We start from the raw sequence: 24603 nt of genomic DNA on the forward strand, positions 1-24603 counted from the left end.
TACATTTCTGATTTATATCAATAATTTTTATTTTTATTTTTTTGCAGTGCTGACAATCAAACCTAGGGCCTCATGCATGCTAGGCAAGTGCTCTACTGCTGATCTATACCCTGAGCCTTATTTCAGTAATTTTTTTGTGACAGATTTTGCAATAGTCTTTCATTCCTAGATTTGGTGGTAGGTTATCATGTGGATATTGGGTGGACATTGTCATGACTCTTACATTCACATCATTAACACATGATATGAAGTCTAAGTCATTTGGAGCTGTCTAAGTCATTTGGAGCTGCTATAACGAAGTCCACAGACTGGGTGGCTTATAAACGACAGAGATTAATTTCTAACAGTCCAGAAGTCTGAGGTCAGAGGGCTAACATAGTTGAATTCCAAATTGACTTTTTATTGGATCCTTCCAGGGCAGAAGAAGAGCTAGAGAATGCTCTGGGGTTTCTCTCTCAGTAGTGGGAACACTAATCTTATTCCTGAGAGCTCTACTGTCATAGCCTAAATTACCTCCCCAAATCCCTTACCTCCTAATACTATCACATTGGGAATCAGGATTTCAACATAAATTTGAGGGGGACACAAAAATTGAATCCATAATAGTTGTTTTCTCAAGAAGGGAGAGAAGTGAAGGAGAAGGGAAGAGAATTAAGCTGTCATGTACCTGTACCAACTCCCTTATCATTCAACTCCATAATCATTACGTAGTATAAAAATGTACTAATAAAAATTTTCAAACTCCATTGTTCATACTCACTTAACATAGCAGACAATAAAATGAGTGATAGTTATTAAACGTACTTGTACACATCTCCTGTTTTATTAAACAGTATTTTATTGGACATTTTAATACCATTCTACTTAACAGAACAATTAGGCAACTTGAGACTTTTTGTTTTCATTTTGCTGTAAATCTAACTTCATAGTGACCAATATAAACAGTTAAGTATCGCTTCTGCATATACGGATCCTAATTGTTTATCTTCATAATAATTGTCATAAAATGTTTGGGAAAACTATGGAGAATGGAGGAAAGAATCCATGAATTGCCAGATGAAACAAACAAAAGTCTCCTTTCCCCTGCCTATGAAATTATCATAGAAGTATGATATAACATAAAAGTGCTGTATGTACAGGTTATATTTTGGTTTAAAAATTTTTTTGTAACTTACACTTCACATCAAGGTTTGACCAAGGAGTTGGATAAGGTGGGGAGAACGTGAAGAGTCTAGATGAGATTTTTTGATGAAATTCTGCAATGTACCAGTGAACTCTTGTAGGTTCATCCTCTATCATTGCCTACTTCTCTGCCTACTATTGAACTGGTCAAAAACTAGAAATAACTCCTTTTCCCAAAATGTAAAATCACGATGTGAGCTGAGGACATAGCTCAATGGTAGAGACTTGCCTAGCACACCTGGTGCCCAGGATTCCATCTTCAGTGTGGGGCGGGGAAAGCAAAGCCTGGGTTATCCATTTCACTAAAAAAGGCCACGCTAAAGGCTGATATTGTAGTTGTAGTTAACAGTTTTCATAATTTTTAAAACACTGTTTTCTTCAATTGGATATTTGTTAATATCTAAATATGCAAATCAAGGGAAAATACAAAATAATATTCAAGTTACATATGAAAAATAGTACCAGTCAGACTTGACCTGAGGCAAAAGTTTATGATCTAATGTGATTAGCTGCTCCTTTGGAGAAGCAATTAGAATTCTACTTGATATATTTTAATGAGTCTAAGTGCTCCTTCTGTGAATTCCACCCTAGTCTGTCACCCCTGTAAGCAACTTAATAACCTGTAACCTTTGGTTCCCCAGAGTCTGATGATTTTATACTTTTTTTCTTATACCAACAGATAAGTCATTCAACAGACTTTCTTAGAGAGCTTTTCTCTTACAGCAATCTGGAAATAAAAAATTTGACATTTATAATTATTTTATATAATAAATTTATTTAGAGAGATTTTTTAATGGGACTTGATAATATTTATGTGCAGTCGAATTTGTCACTCCATTGAATCCTTTATTCATAGGTTTATTTCCTATAAGTGGCTTTTCAAAATCAAAATGCAGTCCAAATTTGCTTGATGCAATAAAGCAGAAAAGGGCTGTCCTGGTGAAATTCTAGGAGCGTAGGGAAAGTAGTTAAAGCCAGAAGATATAAACTGATTTGTTGCTCAAAAGTTCCTGTAGTTTGTTGACCAGTTTCCCATTATGTCTTCAGTGAGTCACAGGGGCCAGTGATCAAATTTGTCAGTCACACTGCTGAATTTTCTCATTACTTTTGAGACGAGTGATAGGCCAGCTTTTGGTAGGATCGCCCTGACAGAGGACCTGAGCCTCAGAAGGTTGAAGGTTGGTGGGGAGTAACAGGGGATCTGTTAAGGAGTGACAGTAGATTTAAAATCAGTACAATCAGAAAACCCAGGAGTAGCTTGATGTATCACTGAGAACAGCCACTCTTCGGCTCTGTAAGCGTTGCCCTAAGAGTCAAGGGTGAGTTGGAGTGTTGTCTCTCCACTTTCGGGAAGATGGGCTTATTTAATGGAATTTAAGTTTTGGAAAACAAAATGTAAATGGATTTAACCCTATCTGCTCTCAGAATGACTGGAAATAGCCTATCTTCTCATGAACTTTAAAATTTACATTTTTGAACATATGTAGATTTTCAAAAATTCAAGAAAATTCATTATTTTTGTAAAAAACATAAACTACGACGCTTTGAGACACTGATCAGTCAAATAGCTTCAACTCAAAAACTATAAAGTAAAAGAAGACAGCTCTCATGAATTCCTACTTCCTCAAACACAGCTCTTTCATCTTCGTTTAGAAAGGGTGCGAGCAGTAATATTTCCAAGTCTTTCTAGTTTGAAAGGTGGCCCTTCCAGGTTTGTGGCTGAATGTCCTGCAGATAACACTCGCATGGTCAGATCTCAGTTCCTGTATGTGTAGGTATAATGTTTCTACTCACTGTTGGTGTTCTTGGGCTGGGATGTCCCCTCACCTCCAACCTATCCAGTCTACCACCCTGGGAGCCATCGTTTTCCTTCCTAGATGTAAGTCTCAGGGGCCATTCATTCCTCCCTTACTGATCATTACTTTTTATTATGTCCTCCAATTCCCTGCCGGTACTTTTTCTGTAAAGAAAACAGTTCTGCAATTGGATGCTTCTAGGCAGATTTTCATTTCTACTGAGATTTTTCTGAGATTTCTCTTAGGAGTCCTTCCATATAACCTTCGTATTCCCCGTCCTTGGTTTTCATAAGAGTCAGTCAGTAACCCTATAGATGCTGGCCTGTGTGCCAGACTCCTGGGGTGAGCCTGCAGGTTGTCACAGCCAGCTCAGCAACAGCTGCAAACCATTAGCTCTCACAGTTTCTCTAAGGAAATCTTCAGGAGTGAATGGTTTGGTAGGTTGCCAATGGCAGGAAGCCTAGACTAGCAATTATGTCACTCCATCGAACCTTTGATTCATAGGTTTGTTTCCTGTAAGTGGCTTTTCAAATCAGAATGTGGCCCAAATTTCCTTGATGCAATAAAACAGAAAAGGGATGTCCAGGTGAAATTCTAGGAGCAAAGGGAGAAGGAAAGTAGTTCAAGCCAGAAGATATAAAGTGATCTGTTGCTCAAAAGTTCCTGTAGTTTGTTGACCGATTTCCCATCATTCCTTCAGTGAGTCAAATGGGCCAGTAGACATTATTCAAATTTATAACAGCGCATCACTTACAAGAATCATTAACAAGAGAAAGGGCTGGCCATAACCCATGAAAAACAAATAGCCTTTCTCACCTTGTTTTTCCTGTTTAAAAGTTTCTCATATCTCCAAACTTTCACTTGCTTTTAGAATGTTTTTAATATAATGCTTAAGTATTGTTTTGTTCAACAATAAGATGAAACATAAACAAAACCCCAAACTTCTCTCTCCCATGCTCCCATCCCATCCTTAGATACTTCAACCCAAAATTTAGGGTGGCCTCATGGAACAGAAGAGTCAGCACAGTCAGGACTATGTACCAGACCGAGGCCCGGAGGGAGGTGGAAGGCACCTGGCAGCTTCCCAGATTAGAGATGGTCCCCTCAATACTTTGATTACTCTAGCTGTTTCTTTTAACTTATTGGAGCTACTTATGCTTTCAGCCCATACGCCTCCTTCAGGCTTAAGCTTCTCACAGTAGCTCTCAATGTACCTGTTCCTAATATTTGGTCTTATGAGACACAGTGTCCTTCAAGATGAAGTATGAGAGTTCCCCAAAATGTAGCTTCTAGCTTTGCCAAATGCCAATGAAATTCCAATCAATGCATATACATCAAAATGAATCCATGGATGTCGAAAACTGCTGCGAACATTGTGGGATTTATTAAAAACTTTATAAGAAACGAAGAGAAGAGGGGATATACTGCATGCCACGCAGCATGTGACTTTATAAACCTCCATGCGTCCATTGCTGTTTATCTAAATTCCTTCTTCAGATTTACTGTCATTCCACGAAGAATTTTTCCTTTCTCTCCACCTCCTCCCCCAACCTACTCTTCACCCACTCTGTTTCCCACTTTTGATCATCGTGTAGAGTCCTCGAGTCTTGGCCTACTTCTTCTTGCTGAAGCTTATTCAAATCTTATTTCAGTAAGATTGATATTTCTCTGCAGGGCAAGACGGAGGTGTGCACCAGCTCCACACAAGGCAGGTAAACATTATGTACCACACACATAACAAAAACATGGGATGGAGGGTCAAGAGATGAACGGAGGGGGAAAGGAGGGCAGGGAAGGGGGATGGAGAGAAGGGATGAATTAAAATGTGTTGTGCACACGTATGATCTTCCAACAAAGAATGCAAACATTATGTACCATACATATGTACAGATAAAATATTCTAGGTCATTCCAGTATATATACACTACAAATTTATTGTTTGTGTTAATTTTCTAGATAAAGAAATGGAGCCAGAAAATAATTGAATTGGCTTCCCAAAAGTCTTAGACAATCTTAGTTTTAGTCTTAACTGGCATCCATATAAATATCTCCACTGTGTTGCCCTCTGGTATTCCTACGTAAACAATTTCGTGCAAAACCATCTGTTTACACCCAGGATTTATCTTTTCTCTGAACTTCCATTTATTTTCCCTTAAATCCTCCGCATTCTTCATCTACAAGAAATGTGGAAGAGATAAAGGGTGGCGGGAAAGCAATTAATCTTTGGCTACTTGCCTCAACTCTAACCTTCTAGATCCATCCGTCAGCATTCCTATCAGGAGCAACATGCTTTGGGGAAAACATGAGAAAAAGCAGAGAGCAGCTGTGCTTTAGTCCCGTGGAAAGCTTATTATGCTCTTCCGAGTTTGGGGATTAGTCAGTGAGAGCCTCCTTCAGAAGTCACTTGTTTCCAGCCCTGTCTTTGCACCCTCTCTTCCCGGGTAATCACATCCAGCGATCCAGTCTCCTGTCCTGCGCAGTCAGAGGGAAGGAGGACCGCGGAGGGAGTGTCTATGCGTGAACGCACCTCTGTTATCAGAAGGAAACCTGTTTTAAAAAGGAATGTTTATAATGCCTGTCATTCTGATGATAACCCGCGGTTTAAATGAACTCAACTTAATGTTTTATCCAATAGTGCTTATGTGCCAAGGCTTCTGCTAGATGCTGGGGATCCAGACCTAGATGAGATAATTTCCTTGCCTTTGACAAAGCTGGACTTCATACGGCAAGATAATTTGGCAGTACTCATCAAGAATCACAAAGAGTCACTTCTGATTGTTTTCAAGATAAAAGCAAATAAATCTACACGAAGAAAGGAGTTTAGTGCAGCATTAATCATTAGCAGAAAGTAAAACAACTTGAAGCTCAGGCTGCTTGTATGTCTGCCTTTCTAACTTCCAAAAATACAAAGAAGTGCAAGTTCACTATGAATTTTTTTATGTAGAGTCCCAAAACTCTTTCATAAAAGAAAAAAGCTAAAAGCACATTTGTATTACAAAATAGCCAAAAAATTCACAAAATGAATGCAATGAAATTGATTATGATAGCTCAACTACATGCAGTAATCAAAATGACAGTTATGAAGGAAACCTAAACATGTTACTAACTCAGTAGAAAATAATTAAGCATAAAACTTTTATTAATCTTGAATATGTTCATGCAACTGTAATTGTACGAGAACAAAATCTGGAAGAAAAAATAGAAGAATGTAAACAGTTATGTTAGGATAATACAATTATAAGCGAACATTTTTAATAATTCAAATATTTTTACAGTAGGAAAATTAGAGGCATAGTTGTCATACTGCATTAAATTCATCATGACCATCTATGAAGAAGAAAGACACATCTATCCTTTATCTTAAAAACTTAAAATTTTCCAGTTTCATTAAGCCTTCATAGCAATTTAGTATTAGAATTTAAAATATAATCTTAACATAAATCTACTGTTGTAATTTTCAGACAAATATAGATTCCAATCTTGCTCCTGACATCTTCACAGGAAAAGTTACTGATATTTTTATGCTTGGTTCTTTCTCTGCAATATGAGAATAAGAATAAAACCTACTTCCATGTGTTATTTTGTTTATATTTATTTATTTTGCTTCAATCAATAAATACCTATTACCTGACTAACAGTAAATATTGGTGGCAGGTGGGAGCATTGTCCAAATCTAAGAGTAAGATCCTTCGAGACCTGTCCAAGGCCTTGAGTTCTCCCCTGTAGATGACACGGCTCTTTACTTCAAGACTTGGGGAAACAGAGCACCCAGGGTCCCTTCGATAAATGGGTTTTTTGGCAGGAAGAGCAAAATTCAAATAAAAGGACAAATAAGTAGCCATTTGTCCCATCTCTGCTCTCTTTCCTTCTAATCTTGAGGTCTAAGTGACACATCCAAGGACCCTATTGGCTGGCCAACAACATAGTCTCCTCTCTGGTCCATGGGACAGGCTGAGCAAATGCTAAAACTAGCAGGGACATTTATTCATGAATTAACTTGGCCAACATCTGCTGAGCCACTGGAGATGAAGAGATCCTTTGAATTCTAAGCTACGTGTGGTAGGTAAGCCTGCACTTCCAGTACTGGGGAAGCTGAGGCAGGAGGACCATGCTTTTAAGGCCAGCCTAGGCTACACAGTGAGAACTTAGGGGTGGGGAATCCTACCATGAAATAGGAAATGTTCACCTTTTCAAGCTGCTAGTTAGGTTTCCTGCACCAAGCTTAAAAACACCTTCACAGAGGCAATTTGCTGCAAATCTCCTGCTTTTTGAGCCTTTCAACAGAAATTAGCTGTCACCACAGGGAAAGGGATTTTGATACAACTATGCAATGCTGTACAATCATCCAAAACTCTACTATGCTCTTTATCTTTGCAGCTCAGTGTTCCTGCTTTGGAATGACTCAGTGAAATGTCTTGGACAGACTACCCTCCTGTCCCACCTACTGTGGTCTTTCAACCACACCCAGACTGTGCTCCCACTCTCTAAATTTCCCAATTCTCAAGTATTTGTCACACTGAGTTACTACAGCACCTCAATTCACTTTCACTTATTAGCGGAGTTCTGTGGACATTACTCATGTTCCTGGCTACTGGAAAATCTGTTGTCATGTCTTTGAACTATCATATAGTATGGTTTCTTTCTTTCTTTTTGGTACTGGGGATTGAACTTGGGCCCTTGTGCTTGTGAGGCAGGTGGCAGAACCACTGAGCCAAACCCTTGGCCCTAGTATGGTTTCTTGTTATCTGGAATCCAATGGATGTAGATTTATGATCAGATATAGATTAGAAAACAAAGTAGCCACTACAAGAAAGACAGTAAACATAAGTTTGTTCTCTCTCTCTCTCTCTCTCTCTCTCTCTCTCTCTCTTCTCCACTAAAGTAGCCACTACAAGAAAGACAGTAAACATAAGTTTGTTCTCTCTCTCTCTCTCTCTCTCTCTCTCTCTCTCTGTCTCCTCCACCCCTCTCTCCAAGGTTTTGCTGTGTAGCTCAGACTGACCTTGAAGCAATAATCTTCCTGCCTCAGTCTTGAACATGCTGGGAGTATAGGCAGAACCTCCATGTCAGCTTTAGGCCTAACTTTATTTCTGCAAACAGCTCTGAATCACGTGTAAGGAGAAACTATACTAGCTATGAAACGGTTACAAAATGGACAAGAAGTAATCATTCAAAAACTTAGGAAACTTACAGTAGAGTGGGAAAGATGGGTGAGATTTCATTAATCAGAATGAGATGCCATTATGAAGATACAAATTAGTTACGTCAAAGCACAAAGAAGGTAGTTATTAACCCTGGGTATTAGACCATATAGTTCAGAGAACATGTTAAAACCATGAGGTTGGAGTCAGACAGGTCTGAGTTAATATTAACTGTAACACTTACTTGTGTTACAGCTTTGTGATTTGAATACGGTATAAACTGTCTCAGCTTATGTAAAAATGGATTTAATAATATTATGTCATAACATTACTGGAGACTGAATAAACTTATACATTTTCACCTTGTGACAAAGTAAATGCTCAACATATTTTTCATTGTGGTTAGGTTACTAAAATGGTTTATCAAAGAAAGCCTACACCAGGATGATTATAAGGTCATTTTTAAAAATAGCCCAAAGCTCTATTCCATGGAGGAAGAAGAAGCCAGATAATCAGAAACTAAAGACTAAAGAGATAAGAAGAATGAAAATGGAATGCTGTATTATTTTGCTAGTATCGTGGTCTTTGGCTGCTGTTCTTGGGCTTGGGTAGGAGCCATTAGCCTGTAGGTCACCGGTCATCTGAAGAATTCCTCAGGTAGCACTGCCACTTCCTCACCCGTTTCCACATCTGTAGAATAATGGTCACAACTATAACTAAAATCCATGTGATTTTATTGAGCACATACCACTAACATGCAGCATAATTCTCTTTTGTCTTTTATGCATCCCTATTATGTAAAATAAAAACAGGAATCATTGCTACTGCTTTAGGAAGTGAGATCTATATAACTGAAGAGGAATATACAAACCCACTGGGTAAAAAATTTTGAGGCTAAGATTTAAACAATAGTCTGAGCTGCAGTTGTTCAACCACACTGGCTTCTCCTCCTTTCACACAACATTTGAACTCAAGTGGCTGCCTCCCTGACTAGTTCAAGAAACACTAGAAATCAGAGATTTTACCCTTGCACATGCATTTATCTCCAGCAATTAATACAAGGGCTGTCATATATTAAGCAGTATTTGATAACTGCCAAAAGTTGAATAAAAGTATAAATTCAATAAATGAATTATTCCTAGAAAATTCAGTGGAATGAATTGTCAATGCATTAAAATAGTCAAAACATGAATCTTGCTAGTCATTATGTATCCTGTAATCTTGCTAAATTCACTCATTGGTTTTTATAGACTTTTATAGATTCTTTAGGATTTTCTACATATACAATCATACCATTTGCAAATAACCAGTTTACCTCTCCCTTTCCTATGTTGATAGTCTATTCTTTTACATTGCTGTACACAAGTCAATTTTTAGAACATAATTCTTTTAAGTATTTGGGAATTTCTTATGATTTCTATGATAGATGAAACACTGTATTAATAGAACCCAAATCTGTTCAAATGAAGTGGACGTTTATTGCTATTTTTATGACACTGACTGTGAGTCCCACAGAGAATAACACTCCCCACGCTGCTGTTCTCCTGTGATGGCTGATGTCTCTGATGTCTGCCTTCCAGTCTGCAAGAAGGAAGAGAAAGATTCCAGTTGAGAAAAGAGTGGAAGTTGTGCATAGCATTGTTATTCATATTTCACCAGAGAAAACACAGTCATAAGATCACACCTACCTGAAAGGGAAGCTGGGAGATATACTCTAGAAGAGTAGCTAGAAAAAGATAGAAAAGGTTGGAGTCAATTTTCAAACAGCCACAATCACCAAGTACGACAGTCCTGTTACTGATCTAAGGATTAGACTTTTGATCATGATTTTCACATGTAGAAAACTACAATCCTTTCCCATGCATAAAAATGCCTTGAACAGAAGGGACAGTCATCCCAGTGTCCTGGTCTCTAACTCCAGAGTACACTAACTCAGTACTGTGCACAAGATCAGGCAGTGAATTACAAGCTTGCATCTGTTGTTTTCCCTGGGGTGTGCTTCCGTTTTTCTTAGGCAGATGCTGCAAGGAAATGAAACACAGCAAAACTATGGAAAGGGAGAGAGAAGCCACTAGGTGCATGCAACATTGTGGCTTCAGGGCAAGGTGACAGCAAGCAGTGGGGATGGAAACAGAACACACCAAGTAGAAGGGCACAGCAGACTGGAAGACTCTCACAAGAGAAAGTATCCCTGGACACCTTTGAGTGTTCTCTAAAAACATCTCAGTGCTGTTGTCAAGGACAGAAACTGGAGTTCGGGAGTGAGACGTGAGGCTGGACATCGCCCCGACGGGATGGGTACAGACACAATAACACCCCGCATGTCCTGCCTGTCGTGCTTAGCTCTCTTCTTCCCATGTCCTACACATCAAAACATGAGTCCGGGGGTGATTTTTGTTCCAATCCAATGAGATTTAAATGAACATGAAGAAAATATCTTTACTGCAAAATGAAATCTCAAAGAGAGAGCTTATAACCGAATAGGACAATTGCTCTGTGCCCCACGAGGAAGATTCAGTGGCCCCAAACTCACAGAATGAGCTGTTTGGTACAGTTTACAAAAACCCATTTTACATGTGAAATAGGAAGAAAAGGGCTAAAGGTGTAGGGAAAGTGGGAAGGGTAGGGGAAAGGGAAAAAGGGAAAAGAAAAATATGAGAAAACAAAAAATGAAATAAAGTGTTTGTAAATGGGGAGGGGAGGAGGGGGTGAAGGGAGGGCAGGGACAAGGGGAAAAAAACGAGAACCAAGACCTGTCATGTAAAGGTACAAGATCACAATGATGAATGTAACTGTACTGTATACCTAAAATGTGCCAATAAACTCACTGAGAGAAAAACAAAACAAAAAACATTTTACAGATAAAATTTTTTCACATTTCACAGATAAAATGTTTTCACATTTCAAGAGTGAACTTTAACCAGGCATTCTTTCCTAGTAGAATTAGAGGAATCATGGGTTGAGAGAAACCTAACAAGTCAGACATTTAATAGTTTTTCATTCTTTTTCATTCTTCATTACCCAGAGAAGATGTATTTGATGGCAATTAGAATGTTAATAGATATGTTTAAAGTTACAGACTATTTAGTCTGTACAGTGTGTGTGTGTGTGTGCGCGCGCATGTGCAGAGTGCACACACACACACACACACACACACACACATTTTGTCAGTTTTCTAAGCCTAAAACTTGGACTTAACAATCAGTGCATATTATTCAATCAATTTAAGAAGTCATTTGCCATCCTTATATTGAACTTCATACAATGGAGGAAGATGATAATACAGGTAGTTCAAGGGCAGTAATCAGAGAGCAATTTGAATTTTATTTAAGAATGTGTGTATGTTACTGGTTGTGGTGATTTATGCCTGTAATCTCAGCACTCAGGAGGCTGAGGCAGGAGAGTCACAGTTAGTTTGAAGCCTGGGCTACATAATGAATTCAAGGCCAGCCTGAACTACACAGCTAGAAGCTAGATCCTGTCTTGAAAGAAAGAAAGAAAGAAAGAAAGAAAGAAAGAAAGAAAGAAAGAAAGAAAGAAAGAAAGAAAGAAAGAAAGAAAAGAAAAGAAAAGGAAAAGAAAAGAAAAAAATATGTGTATGTATACACTCTCTCTCCTTTTTTTTTTTTCTGAGACAGGGTCTCACTCTGTAGTTGAGACTGACCTGGAACTCACTATGTAGCCCAGGCTGGTCTCAAATTTACAGCAATCCTCCTGCCTCAGCCTCCCAAGTGCTGGCACTACATGCATGAGTCATGTATGTATATACTCTTAAGTCTTATTTGGGTAGTTCAAACATTTCAAATAAATAATAAAGCAACATAAAGGTCTCATCTGAAAAATTACAAAGCTTCTTGCTTTCCCCTCTTGACTACAGTAAAACTAAGTAGAGAATTTGGTTCACTTCTGTTCAACAGGATCATTTGTGTTTGTATCTACTATGAACTGATTAAAGATTTGCAGTAGCAAGTCACCTCTTAACCAGCTTCAGCTTCAAAGGAAGAATTTACAGTAAAAAGAGAGAGCAAGAAGCTGGGTCTAAAGAACAGAATAACAAGGACTAGACAATCACTAGAAATCTCCGTTTGGCTGTCAGATTCATTTCAATCTCTTTATTCTGAAGGACATTTTCTATTTCCTTAGACCACGAGCAGTTATTTATATGTAATAAAACTCCATCAACAAGCTGACTTATAATCTCTGAACTATGATTCCATATTTCTAGGAGAGAGAAACATATTGATCTGGTGTAAGTTGAGTTTTTGTCGCTAGTCCTATTGGCTATAGCCAGTGTGGCAAGATCACAAATGCAGCCATAGCTAAAGGTAAAACATCCCTATAGATGAAGCGATGGTCTCCAGAGACAGCGATTGTCAGGTGGTGAGCCTCTCAAACTCTTTCATAGAAAGAAGTGAGCACTATGGGAACAAAAGAGATGTGTATAACCCCTATCACAATCTCATAAACCTACTTATAGACATGAGGGAGCAAAATGTTGTACAACGATCATGTACTAAAGTGATGGTTCTGTGGAAACATGATGGAACTTGGAAGTCGTGGGTTCAAATCCTGATTCTGGTTCCTAAACCTTATGGTTCCTAAACCTCTGGAAACATGATGGAACTTGGAAGTCGTGGGTTCAAATCCTGATTCTGGTTCCTAAACCTTATGGAGTTTTGAAGAGATGGTCACAGATCCTGCATTTGTGAATCCTCCACAAACATAGATCCTCCATTTTATTTGTAAAATGTAGCTTTTTGTATTGTACTTAAATGTGTTTTGTGATAACTAAATGCAGGATCTACCAGGTGCATGGTACATGGCAGTAGCCAGACTAGAACAGTTTGGTTCATTTAGGATGTGTTATTTATGCGAACATGGCAAAGCATTGGACTATATATTAGAAATAGAATTAAGATATTAGTGTCAGTTGACCTTAAAGAAATCAGTCTGTTAGAGGTGGGAGACACATGGACAGATAATTTAAATAAAATGTAAGTACATTTGTTGACTCTAATTCTAGATGCAACTTGGATTGACCTGGGAAGATTTTATGGAGGTGTTAGGACATGAGCAAGAATTTTCCATATCAAAATGGGGTAAAGCCTGGAGTTGAACTGCCCTACATCTACAAGGTTGAGGGTTCGCATTTTCTCTGTGACAAGGAAGCGAAGTTGATAATTTTAAAGATCTTTTCCAAACACATATTTTAAAAAGGGGGCAAGGGGAATATCAGTACAGTTTTTAAGGTTTTTATATGTAAAGGAAGTTTTGATAATGTACCAGTAGGTAATGGAGAGCATGTTTTCTATGCTTAGGAAAATTAAATCATTTTTTTAAAAGTATACATTTGATTTATTGGTAGAAGTTCAGAAATTTAATGACAAAAGCTAACACTGCATACATTTGTAAACCACCTCTGCTAGATGTATCTGGAAAAAAAGAAAATCTGTAAAGAAAGAAAGCAGAGAGAGAGAGAGAGAGAGAGAGAGAGAGAGACTACCAGCATTTGACTATTTTTAAGTTGCTACTTTGATACATTAGTTAAAGTCTGCCAAAATGATTTACCATCTCAGAACAATTTGTTCACTTCACTTAGAAATTACAAATGTGTTTTCACCAATAAATCTAAATTTATTTTGTAGTAGTCATTTTTCTTAATGGAAGTTTTTTCCAGATGTTGCCTAAGTCTAGTCGTCTGGGCCCTTTTCCAATAAATGAGGAAAGTTTGATTTCATAGGTTGTCACTGTTGATTCTGTCTAACCTTTGGACTAATTGGTTCAACCCAATATATTCGCCCTGCTATATAAGACTTCCAGGACATTGGAGAAATTCATCTATTCTTTTATGGGTAAGTGTCCAAATTAACTTGCTTTGTGGAATTAAATGTATTTTCATTAAAGGTGTTGGGAAAAGGTTTATAAGGGTAGTACTTGGAAACTTTTGAAACAGATCATATTTATTATGCAACTCACCTGTTTGAAGCTTATAAATTTATACTGAAAGGCAAAGAAAAGTTGGAACACTAGCTACATGTTACTTGTTAAATTAAATTTTACTGAAGTTGGTAATTTTTTTTCCTAAGACAGGATTTCAACCTTGCACTGTAAGTACATGCTATACTTTGAATAGAGTTTTAAGATAGGTCTGTTTTCTATTTTGATGATTTCTAAAATATTAAAGGGGTCAATAATATGATTCAAGTGGCATGATAGCTTGTCCTGCATAAGATTAAATACAGATGAAATAAGATTAAAATGAAATATTTTGTATAGAATTTAAGCTGATTAACTTTGAAAGTCTTGTTTTAAGAATGGAGTAGTTTTATTATTAAATTACACTGAAAATTACTGAAACATTTTGTAGAACACACAATATTTAGTGGTGGATTTAAAAAAACAGTTTTGTGATGCTTTTATTCTATCTCCAGTGAGGATGCAGTACCTGAAAACGACCATGGAGTTGAAAATACTTCCCATTTTCTTGTTGCTGCTGCTTTCTGTTTTCTTGATTCAGCAAGCTTCATCTCAAGGTACCTTAACCATCAAAAATTCTTTCATTTAACATCTACTCCTAAGCATTTGGTTAATTTTCACAACAACAACAAAAATAGATTTCTATAAATTTATGTTTGTTTGATTTAACACTTAGTACAAACTTAGCATTGCATAAAACATATGTGGTAATTTATAAGTGTTTTACAATTATCATCTTTAACTCCTGTATCTCAGAATCTTTCAAGAAGTTTTGTTTGTTTGTTTTTTTGTTGTTTTGTGGTTCTGGGGATCAAACCCAGGACCTCATACCTTAGGCAAGCACTTTGCCACTGATCTATATTCCCCAGACCTGAGCTTTTGTATAAAGCACTGTAATTTTGCCAATCATTGCGCCTGTGGGCCTCTCAAAAGTTTGAAAAACAGACATTTGTGTGACTAAACTACGTATCATAAAATTAAATGAAAAGAATGATATTTAAATAACATAATTTTTCCTATATGTTGATAAATAAATTATCCTTTTTCACCTAATAAATTATTGGTAGAAAATTTATTTGGCATCATCTAAATGTTGATTTTGTATTTTACTTTATAATCATAAATGTTCTTTCTTTCTTACAAGGAGTATTCATCAAATATGGATTTATACAGATATGAATGTTATTTTGTATTATAATATTGAGCTACTCGGTCCCCCTCAGAGTCAGTCCTGAATGAAGAACTCCTGTTATTCATTTTTAGAGAATGTTAACATATACTCAGCATAATCACACCAGCCAATGTCTCTAGCATTACGTGTAGGTTGTTCAGTGTTGATAATGTCCAGCTTCAGATTTTCCCTTTTGTTTCCTTTTATGTGCAAAACCTGAGAATAAAAATCAAGACTCATGGCTCTTACCATGAAGTTACATTTCTAAAGCAGACATTTTTGGTAAAATAACCAAAACAACTAAAATTCTCATGAAATCTAAGATATAATTGCCTACAGAGGCTTGGTTGCAGAAGTGCTTTGATAAAGAATGATAGAAAAAACAAGCAAATACAAATATTTAGTTAGGAATGATGACTATTCTGGAATCCCCAGACACTTTGGCTCTCTCATAATGATATTACAAGACTTGCAACACCAGTGCGTTTCTTCACCTTTTCTAGTCTAACACAGCTGGTTGTTTACTGAAAGTTTTACCTTCTTTTAAATAAGCAAAACGTAAAATAGTCATTAAATTTAAAAGCAATGAAAATAGCACAATCTAATCTGTGAAAATTAACTTTTCCCATAAAGATAAGTGAATTCTAATCAGAAATCTGCCAAATATAAAAGAACATTCTTTTGATGCTGTTTTGTGTGCTTCTCTTGCCTTCTGAATTGCCTCCCATTCTTTTTTCATTATATATAATATATGTATGTATATACATACACTATATATGCACTTTTGTATGTACTGTATGTATTCAAAAAGTTCTGAAAGCGATCCTACTCTATTGTTTATGTGCATAATAACACTTAACTTTCCTGGATTCCCTCCTTTAGAGATCTTTTCAGTGTGTTTCAACATTGCTCTGTGGACTTAGGACATTGCACCTACCGATTTCTATTTCAGAGATGAATTTCATTGTTACATTCCTGTGGATTTTTTCACAGAAGCGCTTAATTTCCCTTTGTTGACTTTTAGAAATTGTTGAAGGGCAATTCTACCCTCAATATTGTTTGTTTGTCCAGAAAAGGTCTGTGACAGTTATACTCATGCTGAGACGCTATTTCAAGGGTTCTATATTATCCCTACGAATAAAGGAGATAACAACCTAGTAAAGTCTGTGCAGATATAAAAGGCTTCTTCTAAACTCGTCATCAGAATGAGAGGCAATGTTATTGGGCATAAAATGCTTGGGTTTTGGAATCAGATGAATGAGAGGTCAAATTCTAGATCGGCTGTTTATTTAGGATGACCATATAATTTGCTAGCCACATAAGGGCACTTGCAAGAGTAACATAGGTCAGCACAAATAATTAGCAGGTACAAATATATGTTGGAACTGTTAACTAGTTCTGTGTCATTGAACAAATTATTAAATTTTCTGTTTCAGCTTTTCTTTTTAATCTCTCAAAGGGCTCGTAATAGCCTCCGGGAAACATTTTCGTAAGCATTAGACACAGTGTATGACTCAGAACTGGCACAGCAATGTTCAATGAATGACAACAACTAATCATCATAGCAACAGCCTGCCTCAGTATTAGCCGTAGCTGCTGTCTCTCCCCCAGCACATCACTCTTCAGATTAAGCCTCTACTTCCCCTGATTTTCCACAGTGTACTTATCTTCTTGAGGCGATAAGGAATAAAAAGTCACCATCAGGGTCACGCAAGAGATCAGCCAAGTATCTGCTAGGTCTATCGCCCACCTCCATTCTCAGCTTTTCCAGCCAGTAAAATTTTTCCCACCAATCAGTTTTGTCCTCCTTATTAGGTGTCTTTCTAAAAGTGGTCTGGCCATGTTTACCCTAGTATTGTATAATTTTAGATCTATCAAGCTGTGCAGGGAGATGTGGGGAAGGGTATTCTAGAGATGCCACCTGCAACTGTGACTATAGTTGTCAACACTACATGGAGTGCTGCCCTGATTTCAAGAAAGTCTGCACCACAGGTAAGTCCTGAGAGCGGTGCCTCCTCTGTCAAGAAGGGCTGTTCCCTGAGCTTCCCCTGGCATCCACGCTGTGCTGCTTTCCCTCTGTTTCACTTCCTTTGCTCCAGTGCCTTTCCCTTCACTTGCATAAATGTTGCAGAGCGCTGTTCCTAAGGATGGTATCAAAGCATGGGATTACTGGGAGTGGGGGTGCGGAGACTGGAACGCTTGTCACTTTCACAAAATCGTGGACTAGCTCCAAGTGAAATTTCTTGTTTTAAGTAAATCGTAATTGTAATTCTGTAACAATAACCAGATATGTAATTGCTTAGTGATGGGGCTTTTCCATATTTCATCAAAAGGGTCCAGGGCATAGAATAATCTCATTTATTATTTGACATTTGGGGTATTGACATGTTTCTAAATTACTTGAAAAGGATACTTTTTAATGATGAAGTACTAGTATTTAATAATGAGTTTCAGTTAAAACTCATCAGAGTTTAATATTAAATTGTGACAAATTCCACTTGAACATATTTTGGGCCATTTTGTTTTGACTCAGAGATATTTCATATTCAATATATGAAAGTTATTAAAATTCTACAAAAGTTAGTTTTGCTTTAGCATTTTTGTGTGAAGCTGGTTACTGTATTATGGCACACTTCACTTTAAATATTGGCCTAAGGAATTATTTTAAATGGGTCTTAGGAAGCCTTGCACCTTTGACCGAAACTTGAAATGAACGGGTGTCTTAATATCTTCCATACCAATGGGATTAGGCTATTTTTTTTTTGGTACTGAGGATTGAACCCAGGGCATTTGCACTGAGCTACATCCCCAGACCTGTATAAATGTCTTATTTTGAGACAGGGTCTTGATAACCACTAAATTATCTAAGCAAAGTTTAAACTTGTGATCCTCCCACTTCCCGGAATTCTGGGATTATAGGTGTATGCCACTACACCCAGCCTGAAATCTTTGAACTCTACTCCTGCCTGGTTTGCCATAATAAAAGTCTTTGTATTATAAATATCTCTTGAGCCTGAACAGTGAATCATTTATATATTCAGGCATTTCTAGGTATAAACATAAATACAAATCAATGATGTGAGAAGGAAAGAAGAGAAGGATTTCATATGAAGAATATTTCACTATTTCACATTTTCCAATTTTCTGTTGTCCATAGATGTAAATGACTCAGGAAACCCTGGGGTGTCTAATGGCACCTGGAAGGGCAAGGAATGTTTGCGTATCAGCATTTGTGACTTGGGCTATCTCCATTTGGGGCACCATCTATTTTTACAGATGATATACTCGAAATGCCAAATAGAAGACTTAAGAATGCATCTTTGGTACTTTATTTAGTCAGCTCTCAGATGGGAAATGACTACTAAATATTTGAGTATGGCTTTATAATCAATAACTAATGTTTGTTTTGCTCTGGGTAGAGCTTTCCTGTAAAGGCCGCTGTTTTGAGTCCTTTGCCCGAGGAAGGGAATGTGACTGTGATGCCCAGTGTGAGAAGTATGGCAAGTGCTGTCCGGACTATAGCAGTTTCTGTGCGGAAGGTAAGCATCCTGGTAGCAGTCATGCTTCTTAGCACAGCCTTATCTGTGCACTGCCTTGGGTTGACTGATACTGTCTGACAGGTGCTTCATCGTGATATTGAATGTACTAATGTATAAGCTACTCTGTAATAATTTTGCTTCATAAGGATGACCTGAAGAAGAAAAGAAGCTTCTGCAGCAGCATCCCTTGGCTTGGCAAGGCTCTGGGAGCATAAGATGGAGGATAAGGGCTGAATGTATAAGCTTTTTTCTTCAGATGTGCTTTAATTTCGGGTTAAACCAAAAATAATCACATCTTCCTCAATGATTTCTTGTTTCAACCTCATGGTTCTGATTCCATGAAGTCAGCTATCCTTTGAGCTACATATATTTGGATCTGAATATTTGAGTATGAATTTAAGGACAGAATTGACACAGCTTTTCTGGAAAAGTAAATTTGTACATTAGCTTAAGCCACTAAATTTGCATGCACATGTGCCAAGAACGAACTGTCAATTAAATGTCCCTTTCCATTCTGAAGTCCCCTCAGCACTATCCAGACAGCTGTCTGTCATGATATGATCTATAAAAAGGGCTGGCCTCATTTAAAATCTCCTCTGGTCGAGACCTCTCCTCTGGTTGAGACCTAAAGAAATATTCTAATCTAAATCTCCAGATATCCCCACAAATATTTTAAAAATATATTTAAATAATAGATTTCTTTACTCAAGTATTTGTTCTTACTCTACTTTGTTTTAAAAAGAAAAAGAATATTTATGAAGGAAAAAGTAAAAATAAGCAGTTTACATAATCTTATCATTTTATTGAAACAAGGCTGTACCTCCTGCTTCTTTAGACCAGTGGAGAAATAGAGTAGAAAACTACCAGCAGAGTTGAGGGATGTTTAACTGGTCAGTGTTTTCATTGGAAAGCATTCCAAAAACAATGGAGACAACACCCTTATAATCAAAGCTCCAGAGATCAAGCATTCCTGCAGCTTTCAGAAGGCCCCATGATGGAAGATATGTATTTACTCATTACCTTGATAATTGTTCTGGCTGTGAGACAAAGATTAGCTAAGAATTTATTTTTGGCAGAGGAGGGGTGGGGAAGCAAGATGGTTAGAAAATGACGAAGTACGGAGAGAACATTTTAAGAAGGACAGTATTTTATTCTACAAAGTGCTGCTATACCTGAGGTTTAGGTAAAATTTGGTGTAAATTGCTGAATGCAATGCGGTGCAACTTCGTTTACAGGGCTCATGGAGATAGTTGGAATCCCCACTGAAAATAAAGGAACTATGCACAGCTTCAGTACTTCACTCAAAAAAAATTACCTTGTTTCAGGGTTGCTATAGATACTGTTTATAGGCATCGATATATATATATATAAATCTTAACATTTCAAGAATTGAAGGTATCACAACTGTCCAAATGTCTCCTGTTTTGCCCCAAATCACTAACTAGTACCTGTCAAAAATGTTATTCAAATTGGGATACAGTAGTGTACTTGCATTTTTGCTGGTTGAGAGAAGAGGAAGAAGTACAGTGGGGTCAGCACATGAAGACTACGGCAGCGGAGTTCTGAGGCACTGCTTGGTGGGAGCGGCAGGGTTTATCACAACTCTTCTCTACCCTGAGTCTCCACTGCCCTGTTTTCTTATCTTTCAAATGCCCTCCCCCTTTCTTCTGGTTCCTAGGGATTACAAAATAATGTTCCATGTCTTCATGTCTAGAAAAGAAAAGGAATTGGTAGATGGGATGTGAACAAAAGGTTAAGAATATACACATCACGCTATTACCAGCTGTTTATTGGGAAGGGCAACACTCTAAGCGAAAGCATTAATAGGCAGGTGTGAAATTTTCAGAATGATACTCATGTAAAACTTTCATAATAAAAGATAAACTGGTATTCTTTGATTTGAATACATATTAGAGTAAATATATTTTTGCTTTCTTACAGTAGTGAGCTTGAACTGAGGGGCTTGTATATGTTATGCAAGCACTCTACCACTGAGTTACATAGCCAGAACTTTAAAAAGTACTGTAAATTTATTTATTTACCTATTTTTACAGTGCTGAAGATTGAGTTTTTTGAAACAAAATCTCATTTATGTAGTCCAGGATGGCCTTGAACTTGCAACCTCCTGCTTTATCTTCCCAAGTGCTAGGACAACAGGGTAGTGCCACCATGCCTGGCCAGGTGCTAAGGATTAAACCTCTAGGGCTTCACACATGTGAGGCAAGCACTCTACCACCAAGTTGTATGCCCATCCCTTTTTAAATTTTGGGGACATGGCCTCACTAAGTTGTTCAGGTTAGGCTTGGATTTACAATCCTTCAGCTTCAGTCTCCTGCATTGTGATTCTTACCTTTTATTCTTTGAGAAAGGGTCAGAAAAAACTTATTATTATATTCTTCTGCTCAAGAGCATGAATATCCTGTCATCCACAAACATCAGTCTTTTTTTTTAAACATTAGTCTTTACAATCATGAAAATGTGGCTGAACAACGGAAATGCATGGAATCAAGTATGTTTTAGGTGGGCAAACACCTTCAGAAATCATCTTGAATAAACACCTCACTTTGCAGTCAAAAAAAAAAAAAATGAAGTTCAAAAGAGGTTAGCCTATTTGCCTAAGGTTAAAATAGTAAAAACATTCAGGCATAGAACAGGAATTTAACTCCATTGTTTCCTGAGACTTTGCTTCCTGCTGTAACTAACTTACAACAATATGAGAATCAGTATTTTGTAGGAATGAATCCTTAGAATTAATTGATTTGGACCTGTGTTGGGCTACAGCCTTCCTGTGCTGGTTTTTAATATATGTGCTGCCAAAGGGAGCACTCCTGTGCTGGCTTTTACCAGCATCTACTCTTCGAACTAGATGCATCTGTGCTTTTCACAGTTAGCATGCTGATGAATATAAACTAGACGTTAACCAAACTGTCTTGCTTGGCCTCAGTGCACAATCCCACACCACCTTCAAGGGCTGCACCTCCGCCTCCAAGAGCATCTCAAACCATCAAATCAACCACCAAACGTTCACCCAAATCACCAAAAAAGAAGAAGACTAAGAAAGTTGTAGAATCAGAGGAAATAACAGAAGGTAGGAAGATGGCAGATGGAACTACAGATTTCTGAGATGAAATTACCTGTAGGTGAACTACCTATATGAATATTCTCAGAAAGTAATGATTCATGAAAGAATCATTAGATTTGTTGTTTTGTTTTGTTTTTTGGTTTACAGTACTTAAGTAAAAATTCAAGCTAAAGAACATCTCAGGTATTTAGTCTTTATTTACCAAACGCAACATAGGTCTAAGTGAAAGAAATCAGAAGGGATGGATCTTACTATAAAAAATAAAAAAACTCATGATTTTCTTTGGAGAGTAATTAGATTCTGTGAGAAATTTTGGCAGCTGTGAGAAACTCAAGTGTTATATTGCTAGTGTGTGTGATAAGCTCAGGTGCCTTGTTATTAACCAACAAATCCAAAAGGCATTTGATCATATTACCAATAAAATAAAAGCAGAAGCTTTTTTTTTTTTTTTACAAGCTTTTTGTAGATCAGTTATCATCAATTCTTAATGTATTTGGAATGGCGTTTTTTAAAAACACAATTGGTGTGATCATACTTTTTATTTGATTTATAGAACATTCTGTTTCTGAAAACCAAGAGTCTTCCTCCTCTTCTTCTTCCTCTTCAACTATTCGGAAAATCAAGTCATCCAAAAATTCAGCTGCTAATAGAGAATTACAGAAGAACCCCAAAGGTTTGAGCATTGATAAAGATCAAAGACTGTATCAATGCCACATTAATAATTTTGAAAAGTAATGCGTGTTGGTAGGCTGATTTGAGATTATCTCGGTATTTGCACATGGTAGATAACTTTATAAAACTCCATTTAGAAAGTACCAAATGAATACTTTCTATAAGAAATAAATGCCAAGGTGTTAAGAGGGCACAGCTGAAAGCAAAGGATAAGAAAATGCTGCGACAGGCTAGCAGGAGTCATTGTTGCGGTGTTCGACTGCAGTTCCTGTCCTGATCGTTTGGCTTTCTTCTTCCACTATCATCCTTGGGTTTTCAGTTTTCCTTCCCCAGCTTTATTTCATTTAACAGTTATATGGTGCTTTAAATGTTTTAAAAATATTAATCCATTCAATTCATATAAGCCTCAGTGGAATCATTATGTATATTTTATAAATCCTCTTTATTATTTCCCTAATAAATTATGACTGGATTTCTAAGGAATTCTATTTCCTAGATGGTTTGATTTCCTCTGAAGCATTCTCTCTAGCTGAATAGCCAGATATTAAATCTTTTGTCACTCAAGAATATTATATGCAGTAGAAATGTATCTGTTTGATAAATGGAATTTATCACGAAGTGCCCTTTGGGCATTGTAGCTCAAGCAGAGAAAGCTTCAAGAGAAATCTTCCTTAACAGTCTATTTTCTGCCCTGGCATCCTAATATAATATCATCCCTAGACTATCAAGTTTAGCTGGGCAGAGGAAAGACAGCAGCTGATAGCTCTGAAGTAGCTGGTGTGGGGACACTAGAAGATGTTGGAACCAGGTTTCCTTCCAGGAAGATGCGGCAGCCCTGAGTGGTGAGGATAAGGATGGAGAAAGCGAGGGGTGAAGGACATTAATATAAAAATATGAATTAGTGTTATTGATCACTTTGGTGATTGCAGGACACTGGCTACCATGTAGAGTATTAACTGTACAGGGTTTTAGTTGTGCATTACTCATTCACCTCTAAAACATCCCCAAAAGATAACTTGAGTATTTACCATTTTACAATAAAATCAATGGACATAGTAAAGGTTAGCAATTTATCCAGGCACTCACAACTAGTTAATGGTAAGGACGAGATCTTTATGCTACTACTAAAAGAGAAAAAGCTATTAAAAATAACAAAATGTTATTTTTTTTCCTAATAAAAGATAAGAAAAGAACTCCCCAAAAGGAACTTAATCCAGAACCATCAGTTGTAGATGACACTGGAAGTGGACAGGACAGTGGTGACTCCAAGCCCACTCCAGCCCCTGTTGCTACCACCCAACCCAATAAAGTAACCTCATCACCCAAGAGTACAACAGTAAAACCAGTAAATCCTAAACCCAGCCTGCCACCTAATTCTGATATAGCCAAGGAGACACCTTCATCAGCCAATGAAGGGGAAACAGTTAAAACTACAGAGTCCACTGAAACAAATAAACAGTCTTCCACCAGTGCAAAAAAGACTTCAACCAAAGAGACACGGAGTTTAGAGAAAACATCTGCCAAAGATTCTGTACCCACATCTGAAGTTCCTGCTAAACCTACACCCAAAGCTGAAACTACAACCAAAGCTTCTGCTGTGACCACCCCCAATAAACCTACCCCAACACTCAAGGAAACAACTCCTACCACATCTAAGGAAGCTGCACCCACTACTACCAAGGAACCAGCTCCTACCACCCCTAAGAAGCCTACACCTACTACCCCCCAGGGAATGGCTCCTACCATCCCTGAAAAGCCTCTACCCACTGCTAACAAAGATCCAGCTCCCACCACCCCCAAGGAGCCCGCACCAACCACCACCAAGGAACCAGTGCCCACCACCCCCAAGGAGCCTGCACCAACCACCACCAAGGAACCAGTGCCCACCACCCCTGAGGAGTCTGCACCGACCACCACCAAGGAACCAGTGCCCACCACCCCTGAGGAGCCTGCACCAACCACCACCAAGGAACCAGTTCCCACCACCCCCAAGGAGCCCACACCAACCACCACCAAGGAACCAGAACAGACCACCCAAGGAACC

At 37.7% G+C, this 24603-nt stretch overlaps 1 protein-coding gene and 1 long non-coding RNA gene across 2 annotated transcripts in view; one reads left to right on the forward strand and one right to left on the reverse strand.

Moving 5' to 3' along the window:
• Positions 1 to 8684: 8684 nt before the first annotated feature.
• On the reverse strand, positions 8685 to 14628 carry LOC117285589. The gene is made up of 4 exons (XR_004516658.1): positions 14565 to 14628; positions 9808 to 9845; positions 9621 to 9700; positions 8685 to 8809 (listed from the first exon to the last, which is right to left on the reverse strand). It is a non-coding gene; the product is annotated as an uncharacterized LOC117285589 (long non-coding RNA).
• Prg4 (proteoglycan 4) overlaps positions 13901 to 24603 on the forward strand; it is a 17834-nt gene continuing 7131 nt past the window's right edge. The window contains exons 1-7 of the mRNA XM_010635429.3: positions 13901 to 13971; positions 14551 to 14652; positions 17136 to 17258; positions 18686 to 18805; positions 21750 to 21893; positions 22441 to 22560; positions 23741 to 24147. Coding sequence (XP_010633731.1) covers positions 13968 to 13971; positions 14551 to 14652; positions 17136 to 17258; positions 18686 to 18805; positions 21750 to 21893; positions 22441 to 22560; positions 23741 to 24147 — 1020 coding nt within the window. The 5' untranslated portion in view covers positions 13901 to 13967. The remainder of the gene's footprint in view (positions 13972 to 14550; positions 14653 to 17135; positions 17259 to 18685; positions 18806 to 21749; positions 21894 to 22440; positions 22561 to 23740; positions 24148 to 24603) is intronic.

The sequence above is a fragment of the Fukomys damarensis genome, unplaced genomic scaffold (assembly GCF_012274545.1).
Source record: "Fukomys damarensis isolate Sample0158 unplaced genomic scaffold, DMR_v1.0_HiC HiC_scaffold_11, whole genome shotgun sequence".
NCBI classification, from domain to species: Eukaryota; Metazoa; Chordata; class Mammalia; order Rodentia; family Bathyergidae; genus Fukomys; species Fukomys damarensis.